The 21,557-nt window shown below is 41.7% G+C and overlaps 3 protein-coding genes across 3 annotated transcripts; all 3 read left to right on the top strand.

The window, feature by feature from the left end:
• Positions 1–7,197: 7,197 nt before the first annotated feature.
• Positions 7,198–8,124, top strand: BCR41DRAFT_292509 (hypothetical protein; the record flags this gene model as incomplete). The annotated part of the gene is made up of 2 exons (XM_022020372.1): positions 7,198–7,471; positions 7,814–8,124. Coding segments are annotated over 2 exons (585 nt in total), but the record flags the coding sequence as incomplete, so codon positions are not given.
• A 2,706-nt stretch (positions 8,125–10,830) lies between these two features.
• BCR41DRAFT_426923 (hypothetical protein) lies at positions 10,831–12,655 on the top strand (the record flags this gene model as incomplete). Its single annotated transcript, XM_022030795.1, has 2 exons — positions 10,831–11,039; positions 11,140–12,655. The coding sequence occupies 2 exons, from the start codon at positions 10,831–10,833 to the stop codon at positions 12,653–12,655; spliced, it is 1,725 nt and encodes a 574-aa protein (XP_021875298.1).
• Positions 12,656–12,751: 96 nt separating this feature from the next.
• Positions 12,752–13,459, top strand: BCR41DRAFT_402397 (hypothetical protein; the record flags this gene model as incomplete). Its single annotated transcript, XM_022029307.1, has 1 exon — positions 12,752–13,459. One exon carries the CDS (start codon positions 12,752–12,754, stop codon positions 13,457–13,459), a length of 708 nt encoding a protein of 235 aa, XP_021875297.1.
• Positions 13,460–21,557: the final 8,098 nt, after the last annotated feature.

Raw genomic sequence — 21,557 nt, 5'->3', positions numbered from 1 at the left:
CCGCAGAGGATTATCAACAGTACAAAGAGACGCAAGATGGACAACACTGGTAGAGCAGCAGAAAAAATTCAATAAGAATGCTGAGTAGTTGAGGCTGCAAGGACAAGGGGAGATCGAAGGCCTCACTACTATACCGGACACGAAGGATAGCGACGATGTATGGAAAGATTGGGTAAGAGGAGTTGCAAACGTGTTATACAATACTGACTCAAACCTTTGAGGAGGGCTCAACTATCACGCGCACCCCAGGCGCCAAGACGCCAAGCCCAAGTGCCAAGACACCAAGCCCCAACCCTATCAATTATCAGTATAAATAGTCCACTACGTTATAGCCAAATAAAGCATCCTTTGACCTTCGATTCCACCTAAGATCACCTTTGATTGTTACTATTTACATGGTAGCAAAGGTTCATCGAACCACCGACCCCGCCAGAAACCGCTTATATTTCCCTCTGATATTTTTCCCTAGATCCCTCTGATATTTTCCTAGATAAAATTTAAAAATTTACCCCTGCATTTGATTTTTTTTTTTTTTTTTTTTTTTTTTGCCATGGACAACCTCACCACTTCCTTGAAAGCTCTTAACCTTGATGCCAGTACCAGCCTATCCGTGCAGAACGCTGTGCAAACCTTCCTCGAATCCCGACAGGATAGTGCTTCTAGCGCTGCCGCCTTTAATGACCATGTCCGCACGGTGGCTGCTGTGATAAAACCTACCAAACCAGAACCATACGAGGGAAATGTCGACGCTGTCGCGGTCCTCAACTTCTTGGAGAACCAAGAAGAGTACTTCGAGATCATGGAGCTTAACCACTCCCGTTGGGTCCGATATACCGTTGTCAACCTGAAAGGAGACGCCAAGGCATGGTGGCGAGACTCGGAAATGACAATTGATACACCATGGGACACTTTCCGAAAACTTCACACCCCCTGACACGGCTTCTTCAGCCCAGAAAGCACTGGTTCAATTAAAACAAGGTAAATCCTCAGTAGCGGAATACACTGCCAAATTCCGCCGCCTCCAACGCCTCACACCCAAACTGGAGGAATCATGGCTTGTCCTCCATTATACCTACGGCCTTGTAGAAGACACAAGCAAGGAAGTCCTCCTTCGCCAGCCTCAGACTCTCAACCAGGCCATCAAGCAGGCTACGATGATCCACAGCATTTTACATTCCTCTAGACCCCCCATCATGACAAGCCAAACAAGCCAACCCACACCGACCCCGATGGACCTAGACGCAATGCAGATGATGTTCAATAACTTCCTACTACAGAGTACAAACTCCACAGGCTTAGCGAACTTCCATCGCCCCCCCTCGACTAACAACAGACCACTCTCCAAGCTCACCGAAAATGACAGAACAAAACTGCGCCGCGCAGGCGCTTGCTTTCGCTGCAGAAAGAAGGGACACATGGCCAAGAACTGCCGCGTGACTAGGAACTTGAACAACCTGGAACAACAAGACGACTACGACGACTCGGGAAAAGAGGAGAGCGAGCTGTAGACCAGGCCAGCCTCGCTCTCACCACCAACCCTCGAGTCCTGGGCTCTAGAGGGCGTAGTCATATGGATTAAAGTAGTAACAACAGTAATAAAAACTCTAGTTCTCCTAAATCCATGATTATGCCTTCTCGCTCCTCTCCCATATTTTCTCTATCCTCTCTCTTATCACTACCCTCTAAAAGCACCTTGCACCACACCACTTCCATTCCTCCGGATTCCCTAAATCACCTCTCCCCCGATTCCCATCCCGCGTCATCTGTCACTGAAATCAAATCATCTTCAAACCAAGACACAAATGAAAATTCACCTACCCCCTCTACTTCCCACGAACACCTTGCTAGTAAACCACCCCGTCGTCGTCGTCGTCATGCCACACACCTCCAATCCCTGTCCGCTGTCTACACCAATGCGAGACGACTACTAACCTTCATTGGGGCCGTCAACGGACACCCTGCGCGAATCCTCATTGATGGTGGAGCAGAAGGAAATGTATTGAGTTCAAAATTTTGCAGAAAACATAACATTATCATAGACAACGCGAACCCTATCCTTATCATTCATCCGAATGGCACAGCAGTCATGTCCCCAGGAACCGCATCTGTTACCCTTGAACGTGGTTCCTATGGTGAAAAGATTCAAAGTATCATCTACCCCTCGAAAAAATATGATCTCATCCTAGGGAAACCTTGGCTAACCGCAGTCAATCCCCAAATCAACTGGCGCACTAACGATTTACACTTTGAACACGATGGTAAACACATACTATGGGAATGTCGAGGGCATACCTCCTCCTCCGCTCGTCAAAATTGCCTTTCTGCCATAAACTTTGCTGCATTAGCATTAGAACCCGAAACGACAACATTCTTGGCCCAAGTAAGAATCACTTCACCACCAACAAACCTAGACTCAACACTACCCGAATCGATTCAACAAATTGTCCAAGTAGAATTTCCAGACCTCTTTCCTGACACACTACCGGACGGACTCCCTCAGGATCGTGGCGATAGCATGCGAATCGAGACTGAAAATAATACCGATCCACCTGTAAGACCAGTCATTCGCTTATCAATTGCTGAATTAGACGAACTAAAAACACAACTCACAGAACTACTGCGCAAAGGCTTCATCTCTCCAAGTACATCACCCTACGGAGCACCAGTTTTATTCGTTAAAAAGAAGGATGGCGGACTGAGGATGTGTGTAGACTACAGAGGATTAAACAAAATAACCCGTAAGAATCGCCATCCACTACCAAGAATCGACGAGCTAATAGATCGTTTCAGGACAGCACGATTTTTTACAAAGCTCGACTTACTATCCGGATATCATCAAATGCGCGTTCATCCAGACGACCGACATAAAATGGCATTTCGAACACGCTACGGTCACTATGAGTTTAACGTCGTCCCTTTCGGACTCACCAACGCACCTGCCGCCTTTTCAGCCATGATGCGCAACGTGTTGGATCCTGTGCTGGATAAATGCACCGTAGTTTACCTAGATGATATACTGATTTATTCTGATAACAAAGAGCAACATCTACAAGACATCAGAAACGTTATTAGGCTCCTACGCAAGGCAGGCCTCTTTTGCAAGCTTTCCAAGTGTTCATTTATGCAAGAGGAGACAGAGTTCCTAGGCCATGTTATATCCAAAGATGGACTCAAAACAAACGAAGCACTGGTTAAGGCAGTTAGAGAATGGCCAACACCCACAACACAGCGCCACGTCATGCAGTTCCTTGGATTAACAAACTTCTATCATCAATACATCGACCACTATGCTGATATCGCGCTTCCCCTTACTGATCTGTTAGGCTCAACTACAACATTCTACTGGAGCAAGCCTAACCAAGAGGCCTTTGAAAGACTGAAGCATGCAGTCACCATGGCACCCGTACTCAGAATTTTTGACCCTGCCCTAGCAACTCCCGTCGAAACTGATGCATCAGGTTTCGCCATTGGTGCAGTCTTGTTCCAAACAGATCACAAGGGCGAATCGCGCCCTGTTGCCTTTACATCACGAAAGTTGAGCTCTGCAGAACGAAACTACCCAACCCATGAGCAAGAATTACTAGCTGTCGTCCACGCCTTAAGAACATGGCGATACTATTTGGATGGATCTCATTTTATTGTCTATACTGACCATGCCACATTGCAGCATTTTCCAACCCAGCCAAACCTGACTCGGAGACAGGCCAGATGGATGGAACTCCTACAAGAATACGACTTCAACTTCAAGTACAAACCAGGCAAAGACAACATCGTCCCCGACGCTCTCTCAAGGAGGCCTGACCACAAGGCGCAGGATCCCGCCAGTGAGCAGATTAACTCCATAGAAATAAGTTTGGACCCAGGCTTACGGCAGCGCCTGATAAAGTGTTACCCATATGACCTTAAGTTAGGATCACTTTACGAAAGCTGCCGCGAGGCAAGTCCCTCTGATCGTTATTTTGTTGCTGATGACCTATTGTGGATTAACATCGCTGGACAGACACGTTTATGTATCCCGAATGATCCTAACATTCGCGCTCTCCTACTTCATGATGCACATGATTCTCCCATTGCTGGCCACCTCGGCTTCGAGAAAACATATGAAACCATGCGAAGGACATTCTTTTGGCCACGAATGGCCCGAGACACCAAGACTTACATTGCATCATGCGAACAGTGCCAGCGAAATAAACCACTGCTTCATCATCCTGCCGGATTATTCAAACCTCTCGATATACCTCTTGAACGATGGGAAACTGTCACCATGGACTTCATTGGCCCTTTACCCAAGACGAACCGAGGGTTCAATGCCATAACTGTATTCGTAGACAAGTTATCCAAACAAGTCCACTTCTGCCCTAGCCATACAACGGACACTGCTTCAGATATCGCGCGACTCTTCTTCAATAATGTCTTCCGACTCCATGGCATGCCACGAGCTATTGTATCGGACAGAGACTCAAGATTCACGGGACACTTCTGGACCACATTGATGAAGCTCATGGGAACTAAACTCCATATGTCTACAGCATTCCATCCTCAGACAGACGGACAGACGGAGCGAGCCAACAGGACCCTGGAGGAAATGCTACGATCTTATGTCTCGTACAATCAGAAAAAGGTGACAAATGCATAAATCAAATAAAAATAAAAGTTGTAACAGCAAGAAGGCCTGCAAGAGGACGAAGAGGCAGCAGTTGCATGGACCATGCTGATGGTGGGTAGAGTTCCCTTTTTATTAGAGGTCTACCCACCGGATAAATAGAGTTTAGTCGAAGTACATACCTTGAGAAGCTAATTTTGCCACATGCCATGCGCGTCATCACAGTGAGAAAGAATGGAAAATAAGCACGTTAGTCAGATATAAGAGAAGTACATATCAATGTCTGATCAAAGCAGCTGCAACAGAAATATGATTTAAAGTGCTGAACCTGGACATGAATATGTCAACAATTGCATCAATGATCATGTTACTACCATGCCACGGGAATAAGACAAATAATAATAATATAACAATAAAGAGTCACAATAAAAGAAAAAGCTGATATCTTAGGTATGAGTGGGAAAGAAGAGTAGTGTGGTTTATAAAAGGTTAAAAAGAGGCATTGATGAGATCAGTTGAAATTATACAAAAGTGGATTGTTGTGCTGCGCAGTTGTAATTGCCACCAATTTTAGTGCAGGAAATGTTTTGGTGGCGCGCAACTGCGGATAACTTGTGACAATCCAAGGTGGAGGAAGGATGGCTTTGGGGGTATTACATAACCATGGTGAGACAGAAAATAAGCTCCATCGGCTGAAAATATCAACAATCAGTCCATCAAGAGCCAAATACATACCTTTCTGTGGTGGCTTGACAAGAACATGGATAGTTTCCTTTGGAAGTTCAGAGTTGAATATGTCCCCAAGCTCCCTTGATGCGACTGTAAGAGCCTCTTTTGACTCGATTTCTGACTCGACGACGGTCTTGCCTTCGTCAGGGATGGAGACCTTGTAGAGGGTCAGTTTCTCTGGCGGGATATTACCAAACCTGGCAGGCGAATAGATAGCTTGCTTGAGTTCATCTACTGAACTATTGGAAAGAATCTTTACAAGAAAAGATGTTGCTTCTCCATCAACAATACAAAAAATCTTTAGCTCGGTTGGCTCGAGGCTTTTAGGCTCATTGGTGCTTGAAGACACTTCATTCGCTCCTTCTTTCTTTTCATACGATTCAGTTGGAGGTGATGGCATTGTGATGTCAAACTGTTTAAAACAAAGATAGACAGAAGACAGAAAATAGGAGAAGTTTGGAATGGGGCAAAAGTGTTAAAGGATGTTAATTAGGTGAAAAAAAAAAAAAAAAAAAAAGGCTCGTCGCCAGCCTGTGTGGCTTATGTGCATTGCACTAACGCTCGTCACTAGCCTGAGGACGAACTTCATGTGCACATGCACGTGCTGAAAGGCAAATGTGGCTTGCTTACAGATACTTCTGGGACCAAACTTGGCTGGAGGTCTCCAAGTCAAACACACCGCTAGGAAAGGCTCTTTTTTTTTCTAAGTCATTTACACCACACGGGATAGCTTTTTTTTTTTTTTTTTTGTTCAAGCAAAGTCCTACAGGTCACGGGAAAATAGCCTACGTGTGAAGCATGCTACTGTTTTTCTTGCTCTCATTTCACAATCTCATTTAATCACCCGATTACCACTACCTCCTTAAAAAATAAATATACAATATAAATATATATATACAAAATGTCTGATACTCAATTGAGGCGAGTCTTTGATGAAATGAAAAGACAAAGACTATCGCTCAAGACCTTTTTGCAAGCGTGTTTCTCATCGGAAGATAATGTTGTCAAAACGAGAGTTCGTTACTATAACGACAGTGAAGGACCTGCTGAAACTATCGCTCTCTGGGGTCAGATGACAGATTCCCAACACCAAGAGAGAAGTTCGTGCCGCCACCAATTTTGTCCTCAGCTATGTCAAAGACGAGCTGCAACAGGCATCCCAATTAAAGCCTTGCGATTCCCGGCAAGCGATATCACACTGGAGAAGACTGAAAAGTTTGAGCTCGAGTCTATTGACAGGATTTTCAAGGCCAAAGCTCCTGTTCTTTGCGCATTCTTGTCGGGTATTGCGCATGCAAATGATACATGTTCGAGGGACCCATCGAAAGTCGTGCCTGTAGTTGTCAGCATCTTTGCGTTTCTCCGCAATCGCAACTGTAATTACTTTCAAATGATGCTTGGGCTATTCTGTTCCATCAGGGCGCGTCACGGAAACTCATCACGCTATTATCGAAGGCGGGGATGTCGATCTCTCATCAATCGATCCTCAAGGCTATGGGTTCATTGTCCGAAGACACTCTCAAAGGCGTCCAAGGTAAAGTCAAGGCCGAATCCTTTCACGTTGTCTTTGACAACATCAATATGGCCTGTCGTAAGCATGATCAACGGCTCGACAACCGCGACTTATTTGAGAGTGGAACCGCAGCAACGGTTATTATCTCAAAGGAGACTGCAGAAGAAGAACGAGATACCAATCCTGCTCGGCTTCTTTGCGTTGAGGATCTATAACCGTTTGATGCAAATAGGGATGTTCTGGAGACTGTGATGAAAGGTACACCTAAATTTGCTCTGATTGGTTCAATGGGAAAAGGGTCCTGATTTCCGGTGATCAGCTTACGGTGAGCAGAATCCATTCACTGCAGAAGCAACGGTGCGATGACATTTCGTCCTACGAGAGATTTGATTGGGCGATTCCTGTGATAGAGCTTTTTCATCTGCAGATGATGCTTGCTACAACGATTTTACGTACCCACTATGGTGACATAGGAGTGCCAGGATCACTAGCTTTCTATGCATCAATGCTAGGGAGGAATCGTGTCACCCTTGATGGGCCTGATTTCTACGCAACAAATGAACTTCTTCAACATACGTTTGATGCCATGGTAATCCGCGCGTGGGGGCTTGACCTAGGATGCGATTGTTGTATATTTCAATATACAAGATAATAACGGCCCAGCTATAAGATTAAGAAAAATACTAAAAACACACTAGGAACATACTAGGGGAATTCCTAAAATTAATACGCTAAGAAAAGTATAATAATAATAACGCGTCACTAGAGACGCGACAAAACACCGACATGGTTCCTGAATAATCCCATGTCGCTTCTAGATAGATATGTAGTTACTTGGTACGAGTCTCTCTACCAGAAAATGAATAAATACCCCATGGATGTGGTGTGTGGACCCACATCTTATTCTCACTTATCTTAGCTTCTGATAACTACTGTCTAAATATTTTTCAGCGATGACCTAGAAGCAGGCGTACAGGGCATGCTCGACTATATTCTGCAAGAAAAACTCGAGCAGCGTATAGACATTGTTCTGGACAAGCTTATGGAGCTAAGCGAACTGGAGCAGCTCAATGGGACCGTATCTATGAACGCTGCTCTATTCATAAGGGATATGCTTATATATATAGAGCTATCATCTGCTATCAAGGCTGGAGACACTGGGCGCATACATGAGATGTTAGTATGGGTCACTATTTTTTGTCAGGTTGGGGGTACAAAGAACTATGCGTATGAACTTTTGCGATTACAGCGCGGTCTCAAATGCGCCTGGACCGATCAGACAGTAAAAGCTGACATGTCCTCATGGTTGGTAAATACTACAGGCCAAGAAAACCGCTGGATACCTACTGATCTTTATCAAGAGCATAATAACCTGCTCATCAAAAAGATGCACCAGGCAAGAGCAAGGGCTGCAAATTGGGACGTGCTAGATGGGTCGCTGTCGGTCAACATCCACTCTCTCGGACAAGTTGGAGAGCAGATGGGAAATGCGTTTGATGTTTCTTACGCAGGCACCAAACATGCCGTAAAACCTCCAAGCGGTGATATCAATGAAATCCTCGCAACCCTCAAGGAGTTCGATAATCTGAGCCTCTATGATAAAGAAAATCCTTCAAAATCTCACCCGCAAACCGCTAACGCAAGCCCTGTGGAAAATCTCTCCACAAGAGGCCTTATCAAGCTGAAAGAAACAAAGCACCTTCAAACATTTACTGCTTCAGTCAGACGTCCACATGAGGCAGCAAATGGAAATATAGCTATAGGCGACGCGATGGAAGCTGATGAGGGTGATACGGATGAGAAGGATGATGAGGACGACGATATGGAATACGGCGATATGGAAAAGTGTTATCAAACAATGAATCAATAGTACTTTTTTCCTTGTGTTTCATGAGAGTAACTAGATATTAATATAAGATAATCGAACCTTTTATCATTCGTTATTGAGTATCTTCTAAAAGAACTTGATCTCTGGCATCACGAGAGTGCATTGAGAATTGCATTTCATTATGATGATTCATTCGGCATGCACATTCTAATGCGGTGACCAACCTATGAACTTATTATTTTCATTCATTCATTCATTCAAGGATGAGAATGGTTCATTTCAATTGAAACTATGCCTTCATACCTTTTAGAGGCATTTGGCGTCATACTGAGAGAGAAAAGCAATAAAAGTACCACTTTTCTATTCTTTCATACCACTAGGCCTTCGTGCTCTTCCCCTTCAACTTCTATCTAGTATACGATGGATCTGCAATACATTGTTAATGATGAAGGGTATCAATCCCAACTTGATGACTTCAAGAATTTATGCCTCTCATACTTTGAAGATGAACTCACATTGTTTGATGAGGGAATGGATTTTAGCATCGCCCGCAATCACGATGGAAACTCGATTTTGCTTTCACAATTTATCACTTCGGGTGGGTTGATATCGCAGATCAACTTCGCCAATACTATAGTGTGCAGATGAGGTACAGCCGTTCTTGGATGCCGCGCTTCTTGTGGCTATTAGATACAAGTATCGCCAATTCATACATACTATGGTGTACCAGGAACAGATAAAAAAAAAAAAAAAAAAAAAAAGATGGATATCGCCAATTTCGCCTGAATCTTGTAAATCAACTTTTATCGTTATCTAAGTTCTGAGTTGTCATCGAGCAAAGAAATTCAAAGAGAAATCTAGAAATTGATGAGTCCCCGGAGGCTACTTTCAAGGTATCAAAAGGTCCATACATTACTAAAAACTCTCCTCCAATCCCTCGTCGACATCTACCAGAGCTTCGTTTCCCGATAAGAACCAAAGAAAGTGAAGGAAGAGATGTTAAGAGTAGGATGGCATGCGAAAACTGCAGGGTTAAGGGTATTAAGGAGGGCATGAAGTCCACCTCACGATCAGAATGGATATGCGCTACATGTAGGGTTCCTCTTTGCTTGAAAGCAAAGCAGAATTGCATTGAGAAAAATAAGCTATAATATTTTGCGTACAAAACACATGTAAAAAGTACCCAAATTGCGGCCATTTTTGATCGCAAAAAATCTTATTTTCGAATTCAGGATTAGGGATAAAAAACCAATGAAGTATGTTCATGCAACAAAAAAGGGTAGATTTGTCTAAAAGGGAAGCCCGCTCGGATCGTAAAAAAAATAAATAAAATAACAACAGAAAAACAGATGAACATTTTTTTTTTTTTTTTTTTTTTTTTTTTCCTTTGGCGCAGACTAGCTAGCTCTTTGGGAGACATAAGAGAGATATCAAGTGAAGTTTACAAATGTAGACATGAATCGAGGACAATGCTGTTGGTGTCACCTTAAGACGTACCACAAGGAAGATGTCATATAATCAGTGACTCGTACTGATGTACTTTGCATACGTACTGAAGTTTTTTTTCAGTAAATTTTTACTTATTATTTACTGGTTTTTTACTTATTATTTACTTAAACAAAAGTAAAAAAAAAGTAAATTTTGAGTAAAACAAAAGTAAATTTTGAGTAAAACAAAAGTAAATTTTGAGTAAAACAAAAGTAAATTTTCAGTAAATTTCAGTAAAACAAAAGTATATTTCAAGTAAATATCAGTAAAACAAAAGTAAGTAAAAAGTATATTTTCGGTAAATTTCAGTAAGTACTTACTTTTGTTTTACTCAAAATTTACTTTTGTTTTACTCAAAATTTACTTTTGTTTTACTCAAAATTTACTTTTGTTTAAGTAAATAATAAGTAAAAAATCAGTAAATAATAAGTAAAAATTTACTGAAAAAAAACTTCAGTACGTTTGCAAAGTACATCAGTACGAGTCACTGCATATAATGATACGCTTTCTTGGGAGAAAGTACAGCCATCTTATTTGTAACACCAAATGGCGAAGCAAAAAAAAAAAAAAAAAAAAAAAAATCGACCGTTGCATCTGGTACTCAAGTAGAGAAATGAGAAAACCTTTCATCTTGTCATCATCCCCATCATCCTTCCAATCATCACCGAGATGACAAAACCTCAATACCAGCAATTCCAAAAGACTAATAGCGACATCATCGAAGAAGTCTGTGTTAGGACTGTAAACACCTCCGCAAGCAATGATAACTCGTCGTGCTTTGTGAGTTTGCAAGACATTCGAGACGTGTTTCCAGATGCACTACGCTTCAAGTTGGATGGGCACCCCATTCCTTTCCTTTTAGACGATAATGGCAATAGGTATATTGTTTTATCATGGTGCCCTATTAATTATTACTCTGGGAAGAAAAATGACAATCCAATTCATTTTGACATATCTTTGTTGTTTATGTTTTAATAGGATCGAACCACCACGTATTGCATTCTATCCTGACAGGATCTTGGACGTCATTGCAGGGGCACCGCAGTCCTGCAACTGCGTCTGCAACTGTGAAAGCAGCAGCAGCAGCAGTAGCAACGCCATCATCCGCTTGCCAACATTGAAACAATCGAAGAACCTGGACTTTCAGGACCTTCTTTGGTCATTATCAAATATAGCCCAACCTTCAAACTCATTTCTTACCATTCGTAATAACGAAGATTTCAACTCTCACCTTGAAGAGATTAAAGGCCTGCTACTGGAGGCCAAAAATAGAGATAATGAGGTGATTAAACTGCAGTCAGAGATGCTTAAACTGCAGTTGGAGGCGAAGGAGAAGAACGATGAGGTGCTAAAACTGCAGTTGGAGGCGAGGGAGAAGAGCGATGAGGTGGTAAAAGTGCAGTTGGAGATGCGTCAGCTGCAATTGGAGGCCAAGGAGAAGGACGACAAGATGCTTGAAATGCAGAAGGAGACTCTTAATTTACAACAGCAAGTACTCGACAGACTTGCCATCCTTCAGCAGAAAGTTGAAGCTATCCTTATCCAGTCCTTTGAGCTGCACGAGTACCCAATCCCTCGGCTGTTTATCATTTTGCCTATCGATCGTACCAAGTGGGACCCAATGAATATCTTGAGAAATAAGGTCCGACTTCATTTCTTATGCGAACACGGCATCCACGCCGTAAACGCAGCTAAGAGCTGTCACGACCAGATCCATCTTGCCAGACATGAGGGATATGAGATCCGGGAGAGCACAGAGTTTTTCCAAAAGTATGGAAAATACATGACCATCCTTTTACAGTGCCTCAGTATGGGAATGCCCTTGGCTGCCTCGCTTGGGTCAGTCCCGGATCTCAAAGCCGGTATCGATCATTCACTCAACTATATGAAAGCGCTATCTGTTGAGTACCCGGCCTTGAACAGCATCAACACAATCGAGGACTATGAGGCACTTGAAGGAGCAGATCTCCGAGGACTGAGCAAATTCCTTCAAATCAACGATGAAGATGGTAAGCTTGGCAACTTGTACAGGACTACGACCGAAGGGGGGCATGTCAAATGGGTTTGTGTCGACCACTACCGCTCAACGTATAAAGAGAAAGAACAAAAAGCATTTGAAGGCGCTGTGGAGATGAACGGTGGCAAGTATGACTCACAACTTGGTAAAGTGACCGTTGAGTTGGGATCCAGAATTAGAGCAGCAGAATTCTTTGATGCTTTGACCAAAGCAAAACATATTTACGAGTTGGACATCACACTCAACTGGGATTGGACCAAGACTGACCTTGAAGCAATTGAGAGTGCACTAAGAGTGTCGAGTGTATCGATTCTTCGGCTTGACCTTGGTAGTCCTCAAGAAGGTATTGCCAGGAAACTGCTTTCAACAACTGCGAGATATGAAAGACTTGTTCGTATTATAGAGCTCAACACTATGAAAGTGGTCCGTATTGCATTGCCTTCAGACCTCATCAAGCTTTCCAGGCTACCAACTTAAAAGTCGCAACATCATCATGAGTTGACCTTTGAGATAAAGGCTCGAAATATCGGAGCAAGTGACTTTCAAGTGCTTGTAAATTCACTTAGGACCAACATGACTTTGACCAGCTTGGATTTGAAAAGCAACTCCATTGAAGATAAAGGGGCTCTAGCACTCTCGGAGGCACTCAAGGTTAATAGGTCTTTGGCTACTTTAGACTTGAGAGACAATCCGATTGAGAAGGAAGGAGTCCTGGCGCTTTTAGGCGCGCTCAGAACAAGCCCAACATTGACTACCTTGGGCCTGCAGAGCACTTTAATTGAGGAAGAACTGTCGGAGGTACTCAAAGGCAACGCGACATCCGCCACTCTGAAATTGAGTTACAGTTCGATTCGGAATGAAATAATTCTGGTACTAGCAGAAACACTTAAGACAAACGCGACATTGACTAGTTTGCTCTTGCGGGGCAAATCAATTGGGACTGAAGGAGCTCTAGCACTGTCAGAGGCACTCAAGACAAATATGACCTTGGCCAATCTGGACTTGGAGAACAACTCAATTGGGAATGAAGGAGCTCTGGCACTGTCAGAGGCACTCAAGACAAACACGACTTTGACCAATTTGAACTTGAATGACAGCTCAATTGGGAATGGAGGAGCTCTGGCACTTTCAGAGGCACTCAAGACAAATATGACCTTGGCCAATCTGTACTTGGAGAGCAACTCAATTGGGAAGGAGAACTGGCACTGTCTGAGACGCGCAGATGGAGAAAAGAACAGAATAGAACACGTACATTTAAATTGCTGTATTGAGGAGAAATGATCACAGCCTGCAACAGAAATGTGTTCCTCAAATTCTAAGAGGGATTCCTCCTATCTCATGCATTACCTTTGCACTTTCACAATTTTCATGTTACAAAGCTGACACTCTCAAGCGTTTCTACTTGGAAGTAATTTCCTTTGTTAATAATGACAATAATAAAAGAATAAAACAAAATATATTACATTTGAACCTGTCTACGCTAAAAGTTAAGCATATCCTCCATAACATCCTCATCAACTTTTTTTCTCATTTTTTTAGATGATAGGGTCATTCCTCACTTTATAATCACTAGATTGGTAATGAAACAAATCTATTAAATAGAAGTTCATTAATAACATAGATGGCACCACTGTATAGTATAGATTGAAAAGAAGAAAAAAAAACGCGGATGTATATAATCTTTTCCGCCACTTGTATGCTTGCTTGCTTACATTAAAGGAAAGCTGCTGCCTACAGTCTGAGGGATCAACTCATTCTTGGTTTGATGAAATACTGCACAAATCACCAGTTTCTATTCTACTTTCAGAAGGGTTGGTCCTCCAGAGCGATCTGAATAGGTTGAGCTTTCAAGGTGAAAAATAAGGAGAATATCCCATCTTGTAGAATGAGGCCAAGCATGCAAGGTATCTACAGGAGCGATGGAGCATCTTTAGGCTAACATGAAACGAGGTGTGCTCAAGACCGTCGTTGAAGCCACAGTGTGGTCCAACAGCTTTTTTGCCAGAGGTTGTTTCCGAGTTCGCGATTAGAGTGGCTCTTTGGGAAGTAGGGGTTAATAACAAAGAGTTGTATAAATAGGTCAGCTCTACGACAGCGGCATATTAGAGAATATTTGCATTTTCTCAGAAAGTATGAGGAGTGAACATTAAAGAATTGGGCAAAGAGCTGTTTGATCTAACAAGTTTAAAAAAACCTCCCCTGGCCAATGAGAGCATAGGCACAGTAGATAGACGTCTGGATCCTTTGTTTCCCATGAGACAATCGCCCCAAGGAAGAGACAAGAGATGGATCGAGAAGTAGGCAAAGAGACGAGCCAAGAGGCGGACAGCGAGATAAGCAGAGAGAGAGAGAGATTTTCTACCTTTGCTGCTCTCTCTCTCTTAATTCGTCCCTGCCCAGCGAATAATATATTTATATATATAGTCACTGTCCAAGCGACAAGTGTGAGTTTCGATGGTTGCCACCAAGTATGTGGATAAGATTTCAATAGTTGCATTTGTTCCAGCTTGTCCAACCTAACCTGCCATTCGCTTATTCAACTCTTTTGCCAGATAAACTAGGGTATTCGTACTACTTTGTCATTCGTGTCCTTCTTTAGCTCTTTTTTAAGTTAATTAAAAGTATACATCAATAAGCCTATATGCCTCTATATATGGTCCAGATGAATACTTTTGTCTATGCCCAGTGATGTTGAGACCATGTAGGATATGGCTATTGGTTTACTTTATAACGCCATGATCTTTTAGAGTTTTAAAGGGCTTAAAAGACACTTTTTTTTTTTTTTTTTTTTTTTTTTCCAGATTTTTCAAGTATTTCATATATTTCAAGTATGTTACTTACTATCGTCCTTAATTAATACATATTTGTATTGGATAAGGGTAAAGATGGGGAGAGCATAACTTTCTATAAATCAATAATATCCACATTACATGTAGGCTGTAGGCTGTAGTCTCTAGTTTGTAGTCTGTTGGCAAAATGTTTGTAGTCTACATGTTCTTCGCCCTCTCCTCCTCCCCTTGTGCTATATGCTATATACATGTTATTACGCTAAATGCTTTAAAAATGCCCCCTACCCCGCCCTCCCCCCAGCCTTTTTTTTTTTTTTTTTTTTTTAAAAAAAAAAAAAAATAAAATAAAGAAAAGGAACAGGGCAAATAATTGCCGACCTTTAAATCAATTGTAGGTTACATGTGTATTTATTTATCAACTTTATACTTCTGACTGCATAGGAGCAGCAAAAAGTATAGATGTATTGTTTATAGCCATTCTGCAAAACAAATCCTCGAGGGTCCTTTTTTATTTGCGAGGGAAAGAGGATGGGAAGGGTTAGAGCAAAAAAAAAAAAAAAAAAAAAGAATGAAAGCAAAGAGACGTAATACAGACAGAAAAACGGTGTATAATTCAACCATTAAAAAAAACCGGGGCGAAGCCAGGGCCGGCTCTTGCCTCATTAGAAATTGCATGAAGACAAAATAAAGCGTATTGCAACGATTGGTTTTGAAAATAAAAGGCGTTACCGTATATACAACGGAAGTATCTTTGCATAACTTTTTTATTGACTGGGTCTTTTTTGCCATTTTAAAAGCTACAAACATAATCGACACTATATAGAAATACCATAAAGCAAAATCAGGTAAGATTATATACAGCAGTAAAATAAACAAAAAATAAAATACAAAATAAGGAAGAATATCTGGAAGATACGGCAGTAAATGAGAGGATGCTTATTTACAAAGCACCCTTGTAGACAATGTTCCAGATGTGTAGCCCAGGTCTGAGATTAAGCTCAATTGCACCCATTACGCCGATATATGCATCCGCCTTCAGTTTGGACTGGTATTCGCTGATGAACTGAAGCCGATCCGCCTCCAGTCTGCTGTATTGGTTGGTAGCGTACTGATGAGTCAAGCACGTACTCATCCAGATGAAAGATCGCCGGTCTGTTGAGCTCAAAGGACGAATCTGCATCCTGTACATGTAAAACTCCTTGAGCTTGGCGTATTCTCGACTTTTCCTAGCTCGGTCATTGCCCCCATCCACATCCATCTCTAGCTGGCCGTCATCGTTACCTCCGTCATAGCTGTCACCATGAGGCCCTGCAGAAGTTTGACCTGGCCTAGGCCATTTTTTATACTTTTTATATGTCCAGTCCTCGCCTCTTGGATGCAAGAGGATATAATGGAGGCTGTCGTAAGCTGGATGGACCTCACTGGTTTTCTTCAAACCACCGGCTTTGCTTTCTATTATGATGCCTCGGCAGCTGACCATCGGCTCTAAGCGGTACCTATATTGCATAATATTGGGACCCGAAACGAAATCTTTCTGAAACCTTTTTCTAGCGGGTGATAGAAAATTGTCTTCGGCAAAAGAATTATCTTCGGTAGAAGGATCATCCTCAACAGAAGGATCGCCTTCACGCTAGTGTATTCTGAAGGTCAATGGTAAATGGTAATAGTGTAGGATTAAGAACACATAATGTATAGTATAATAAGCCAATAAAAAACCGAACAAAAAGTAGCACACCTTTGTCTTTGTATGGGTCTTTCATTTCGTCTTCATCTCTAAAAACAATACTTCGTGTGCACACAGGTCTAGCGCCATTTTGCACTGAGTTACTAACAACGCTATTAAAGCAGTAAAAAGGAAAAACTAAGGGTTAATAGTCCACTGATGAGACGAAAAAAATCAAACTCACCCTTTATTACTTGGGCATGGTCTACGACCATCCCTAGGGTGCTTGCCCTGCGGATAAGTAATAATGATGGAGGGTTAAAAAAAGAATATCAAAAACTAATGAAAATCATTTGAATAGAAAATAGAGAACCTTTGCCTTCGAATTGATCCGACATTCTGCACATGGTTGCTGGTAGCGCTATTCAAGTTATAGAAGGTATATAGGCATAAGCTTTGCATACGCCAGCCACTACCATGTCAAAAGAAAAAAAAAAAAAAAAAAAAAAGTTCTCTAGGATTGTTAAATACCGAAATTACTTTACTCTTCATTATTTGAGTATGAGCTGCGCACATGGCCGGATGACTGCACCCACACACAGACATGGAATGGAAGGAGGAACGATGCGACCAGGAAAACTCGTTCTGTCTCTATCAGTTGAGAAAATATTATTAATATTCCAAAAACATAAAAATAAAAAAATAAAAAGGCCTTACCACATTCCTTACGTTCTGAGGGCATAGTCTTTTGCCATGTCCGTCGCTGCTGCACAGGCTACATGGCATGAGGCGTAGCATTGAGAGGGATCTTTAATTAATAGATAATAAGATCCAAAAAAATAAAATAAAATGAAAAATAAACGTAATAGTGGCAAAAGTAGAGAGCAGTGGATAAACGTGAATTATCCCTTATCCTGAATTTGAAAATAAGATTTTTTGCGACCAAAAATGGTCGCAGTTTGGGGTAGTTTTTTTACATGCGTTTTGTACGCAAAATATTATCCCTTGTCCTGAATTGTGACCAAAAATGGTCGCAATTTTTTACAAAATGCTCAGTTAAACAACATTCTACTGATTGCGACCCCCCTGGTTGCAATGACAAACTTCCCCGATATTACAGGGGCTTGGTGACCAAATACTCTATGCGCCTTAGATTTGCAGTTGGAACTGATTAATTAACTCCTTAATGCGTTGAATTCAGCTGCAATTTTTGTAGGATTTTGCTGGGCGAAAGAAAGGTAGCCCAAGACATATCCTTCGGGGGAGCATTTGTCAATTGGCGTCTCAATAAAGTAGTCTGCTCCTTGCATCGTCTTTGGGAGAAAATGGACATCCTGCTCCGTTTGAGATAATAGGGTAGCAGTGAGGACAGAAAGAGGGAGGATAAAGGATTGGCTGTGTGAGGAAAAGGGTGGGCGAAAGAGAAATAAACTGCGCAGTGTAAAAAGAGGAAATAACAGATAAAAGTGTGCCAATAGATGTGCATTGAGATGAATTAAAAAGCCGAGAATAGGCAAAAAAAGGATGCCCAAGAACAGATTGAGGTATAAAAAGTGTAGGGAGAAGTAAAAAAAATAGAGGGTAATCGGACGCGTAAACGAGACATTGCTAACAATCATTTAAATAAAATTGAGCGTAATTACCTTTATGAGAGAAATGTGTAAACAATGAAGGGAGTGAAGGAAAGAGATGATGGAGTATTTTTTTAACCCATACTTGTATACGTAATTCACATCCCTATTTTTTGCCACCATTTCCACAATAAAGGCAAATCTTCCTTACATTATTCTACATTATTCATGTTCACAACTTATAGCTCAACTCCAGCGCAGCAATATAACAGACGTATTCTTTGCACTATTCAAATCACCGCCAACAACACTCAAATCAATTTATAAACGTGCTATTATACCAGATGACAAGCGAAATTACTCTCTTTTGCATTATTGATGGAGAGTCCACAGCGTTCTCTGTGGATATTCTACCGACTAAGACTATGGACCATCTCAAGACCGCAATCATAGGAAAAAAACCAAATGATCTTCAAGGATTGAATGCCGACAAGCTCACTCTCTTTCAGGTCTCTCTTCCTTCATCGCCAAAGAAACAAATTATTCTCAGCGATTTAAATGAAACAAAAGAGAATAAACCAATGGAACTTGACGACCCTACAAGCGACATCTCCGAGGTCTTTGGCACAGCTCCACCAAAGAAAACAATACACGTCATTGTCCAGCGACCATCGGCTGGTAAGAAGTCGTTAAATTCTAATTGTTCTTGTTACTGCGGCATGTAATTATTTAATCACTTGCCATGTGGTGACGCTTGTTCAGTTCGCTAATTATACTTTTTTCCTTTTTTTTTTATAGACGCGACATATACCCTTCCTATTGTTCGAATACTACAGCCAAATAGGCCATCCATCCTAATTTACTGAAATACTAATACTCCTTAACAATACATATAGCATATTGCCGTGACACGTTGGCGAGAGAGTCGTGATAGGGCCAGTGTGGATCGTATTTGGTTCGAGCGCTATATGGGCTGATAATCTTGTCCTTTAATGGGTCACAATGTTTGGCATTATAAACGCATTTCGCGTCTTGACCGTGGACAAAACTCGCCAGTTTGTAATGTGAAAGTAGTTATTTTAAATATGTGCATGATTCAATAGTAGAGGCTAGAGGCTAATGAATATATGTATATCCATATTAGGATGGGTTATGTAATATGATGAGCCTAATTCGCTGAAGATAAAAAAATGAACCCAAATTAAAATACAGCGTTTTTAATTGTTTTATCCATTTTAAAAAAAGAGTGTACAGTGGAATCTCGATAATTGTACACTTTTGTACAATTTTCGAATTTGCTATATTTCTCGGTTATTGATTGGCTAAGAAGCCCACAATTCATGAAAAACTATTCTAAAAATCCTCTGCTGATTCCCCTACTCCAGTTGAGTGTGGGTTTTTTAGAATACTTTTTTTTAAAAGAGTAAGGCTCTTAGCCAACCAATGGCCTAGAAATATATCAAACTTGAAATTTGTACAAAAGTGTCAATTATCGAGATTCCACTGTACAGATTTTAGTATTTCAGGACTAGTATGACACTAGACGGGCGACCCGTGGCTTCGCTCACGGTCGCTCCAGTCTAGGCTTTGCCTCGTGAGGCTCATTTACCCTCGTTGGGGTTCCAATAAAATTGAACGTTTTTGACACAAAGGTTTCTTTTTTATTTATTAGGTATTAAATATTAAAGTCTTTTTTTTTTATTGACATTTTGTTGTTCTTCAAACAAAAGAGTTTCTGCGTCGGCTCGCTTTTTCAATAGATCATATAAACCGGCATGGAAACGAAGGTTTTGGGCAGCCCACGGGGCGGTAGCATCGGTGCCTCTCGGCGTGCTTACTGTTTCTTCAAGTGAAAGCGAATGAACAGAGAGTTGATCTTCCCGATCTGATTGATGGACGGGGCGTGTAGGAGAGAGCGGTCGAGAGTGAAGGGGAGAGCGAGAGCGAGAGCGAGGAGGATGTGGGGATTTTTGGCGTGGGGAAGATGGCTTTAGGAAGCTCTGGCAAGGGGAAGATGGCTGTAGAGGACTCTGGCGAGGGGAAGAAGAGTGCGTGGGAGATAGGTTTCTGGGGGGGGTCTGGCGGCGCCGCTTGTTTTGATCGTCGTGTTGTTCCTGGTCGTCGTCGTCCCAATTAAGCGAACGCTTTTGAGATTGGGGAATTGTATCAAGGCTATCATCATCACATGACTGATTGAAAAAAAAAAAAAAAAAAAAAAAAATTATTACTTTGTCTAGTCTTCACGTACAACCATATGACTATGATAGAGGCTGCCTTTACCTGGGAAGCAGGAGGGAATTGGTCGATTGAGGAGGATGAGGGCGAAAGTATTGTCTAAAAGAACGATACCAAATTCTCCTTAGTGTTAGTCAATTATAACTCTGATTCTCTGTTGATACCCAAGACTCAAAGTTAAATAGAAACTTACTTCACTGGTATTTGGGGTCAACACAGGTACTTTTACAGAGATCGTCTGACGACCTTGAGAACTTTTGGCAGTCTTGGCAGGCTTGGAAGTCTTGGTAATGGTGGAGGTGGAAGACATAATGTATGAATGTACGTGTGTGAGAGCGAATGAGGAGTGTGTGTGAACTTTTTTTTTGTGTGTGTGTGTGAATTTTTGAAAAGAAAAAAAAAAAAAGAGGAAAAGATGGAAGAATCTAAATTTTCAATTACAAAAACTGGTATCACAGATGACGTTTACTCTACAGAGATGTACAAATACACTTCTACTATTACAAAGATATACTAAAATACAGATACGCTAATTTACACTGATCATACAACATGTACACTAATTTACACTGGTCTTACAGCTATATACAATAAATAACATTTCGGCCGAGTCGTGATGATGGATACAGATAGAGCAAGGGTAGTAAGAGCTGGAGATATAGATATCGTGGGAACAGCAAGGCATAGGCACAGTAGGAACAACAGAGACAGGGATAGTAGGGACCAGAGACAGAGGGGCGGCAGGGACTGAAGATGTCAGCGACTTTTTTTTTTTTTTTTTTTTCAATCTTGAAGGACTTCTTGGTACACAATATTTCGCGTGTATTTACAAAGATCCCTTGAATCACCTTTGATAAGTACCTTCAAATGCTTGGGGTCTGTACAGCGAGAAAGAGCCACATAGAGCTGGCCATGACTAAAAACAGACCGTGGGAGGTATATGCCAACATTCTGAAGAGTTTGCCCTTGAGCCTTATTGATGGTCATGGCGAAGGCAGGTTTCAAAGGGAATTGGCGCCGCTGGAATATGACTGGAGACGATCCATCATCAGTTGCATTGATATTGATTCGAGGGATGTAATGGATCGCTCCTTTGAATATTCCCGTCATTATTTCAGCTT

This window comes from Lobosporangium transversale (assembly GCF_002105155.1).
Source record: "Lobosporangium transversale strain NRRL 3116 chromosome Unknown BCR41scaffold_87, whole genome shotgun sequence".
Taxonomy (NCBI): Eukaryota; Fungi; Mortierellomycota; class Mortierellomycetes; order Mortierellales; family Mortierellaceae; genus Lobosporangium; species Lobosporangium transversale.
This window is presented reverse-complemented; position numbering and strand designations above follow the sequence as displayed.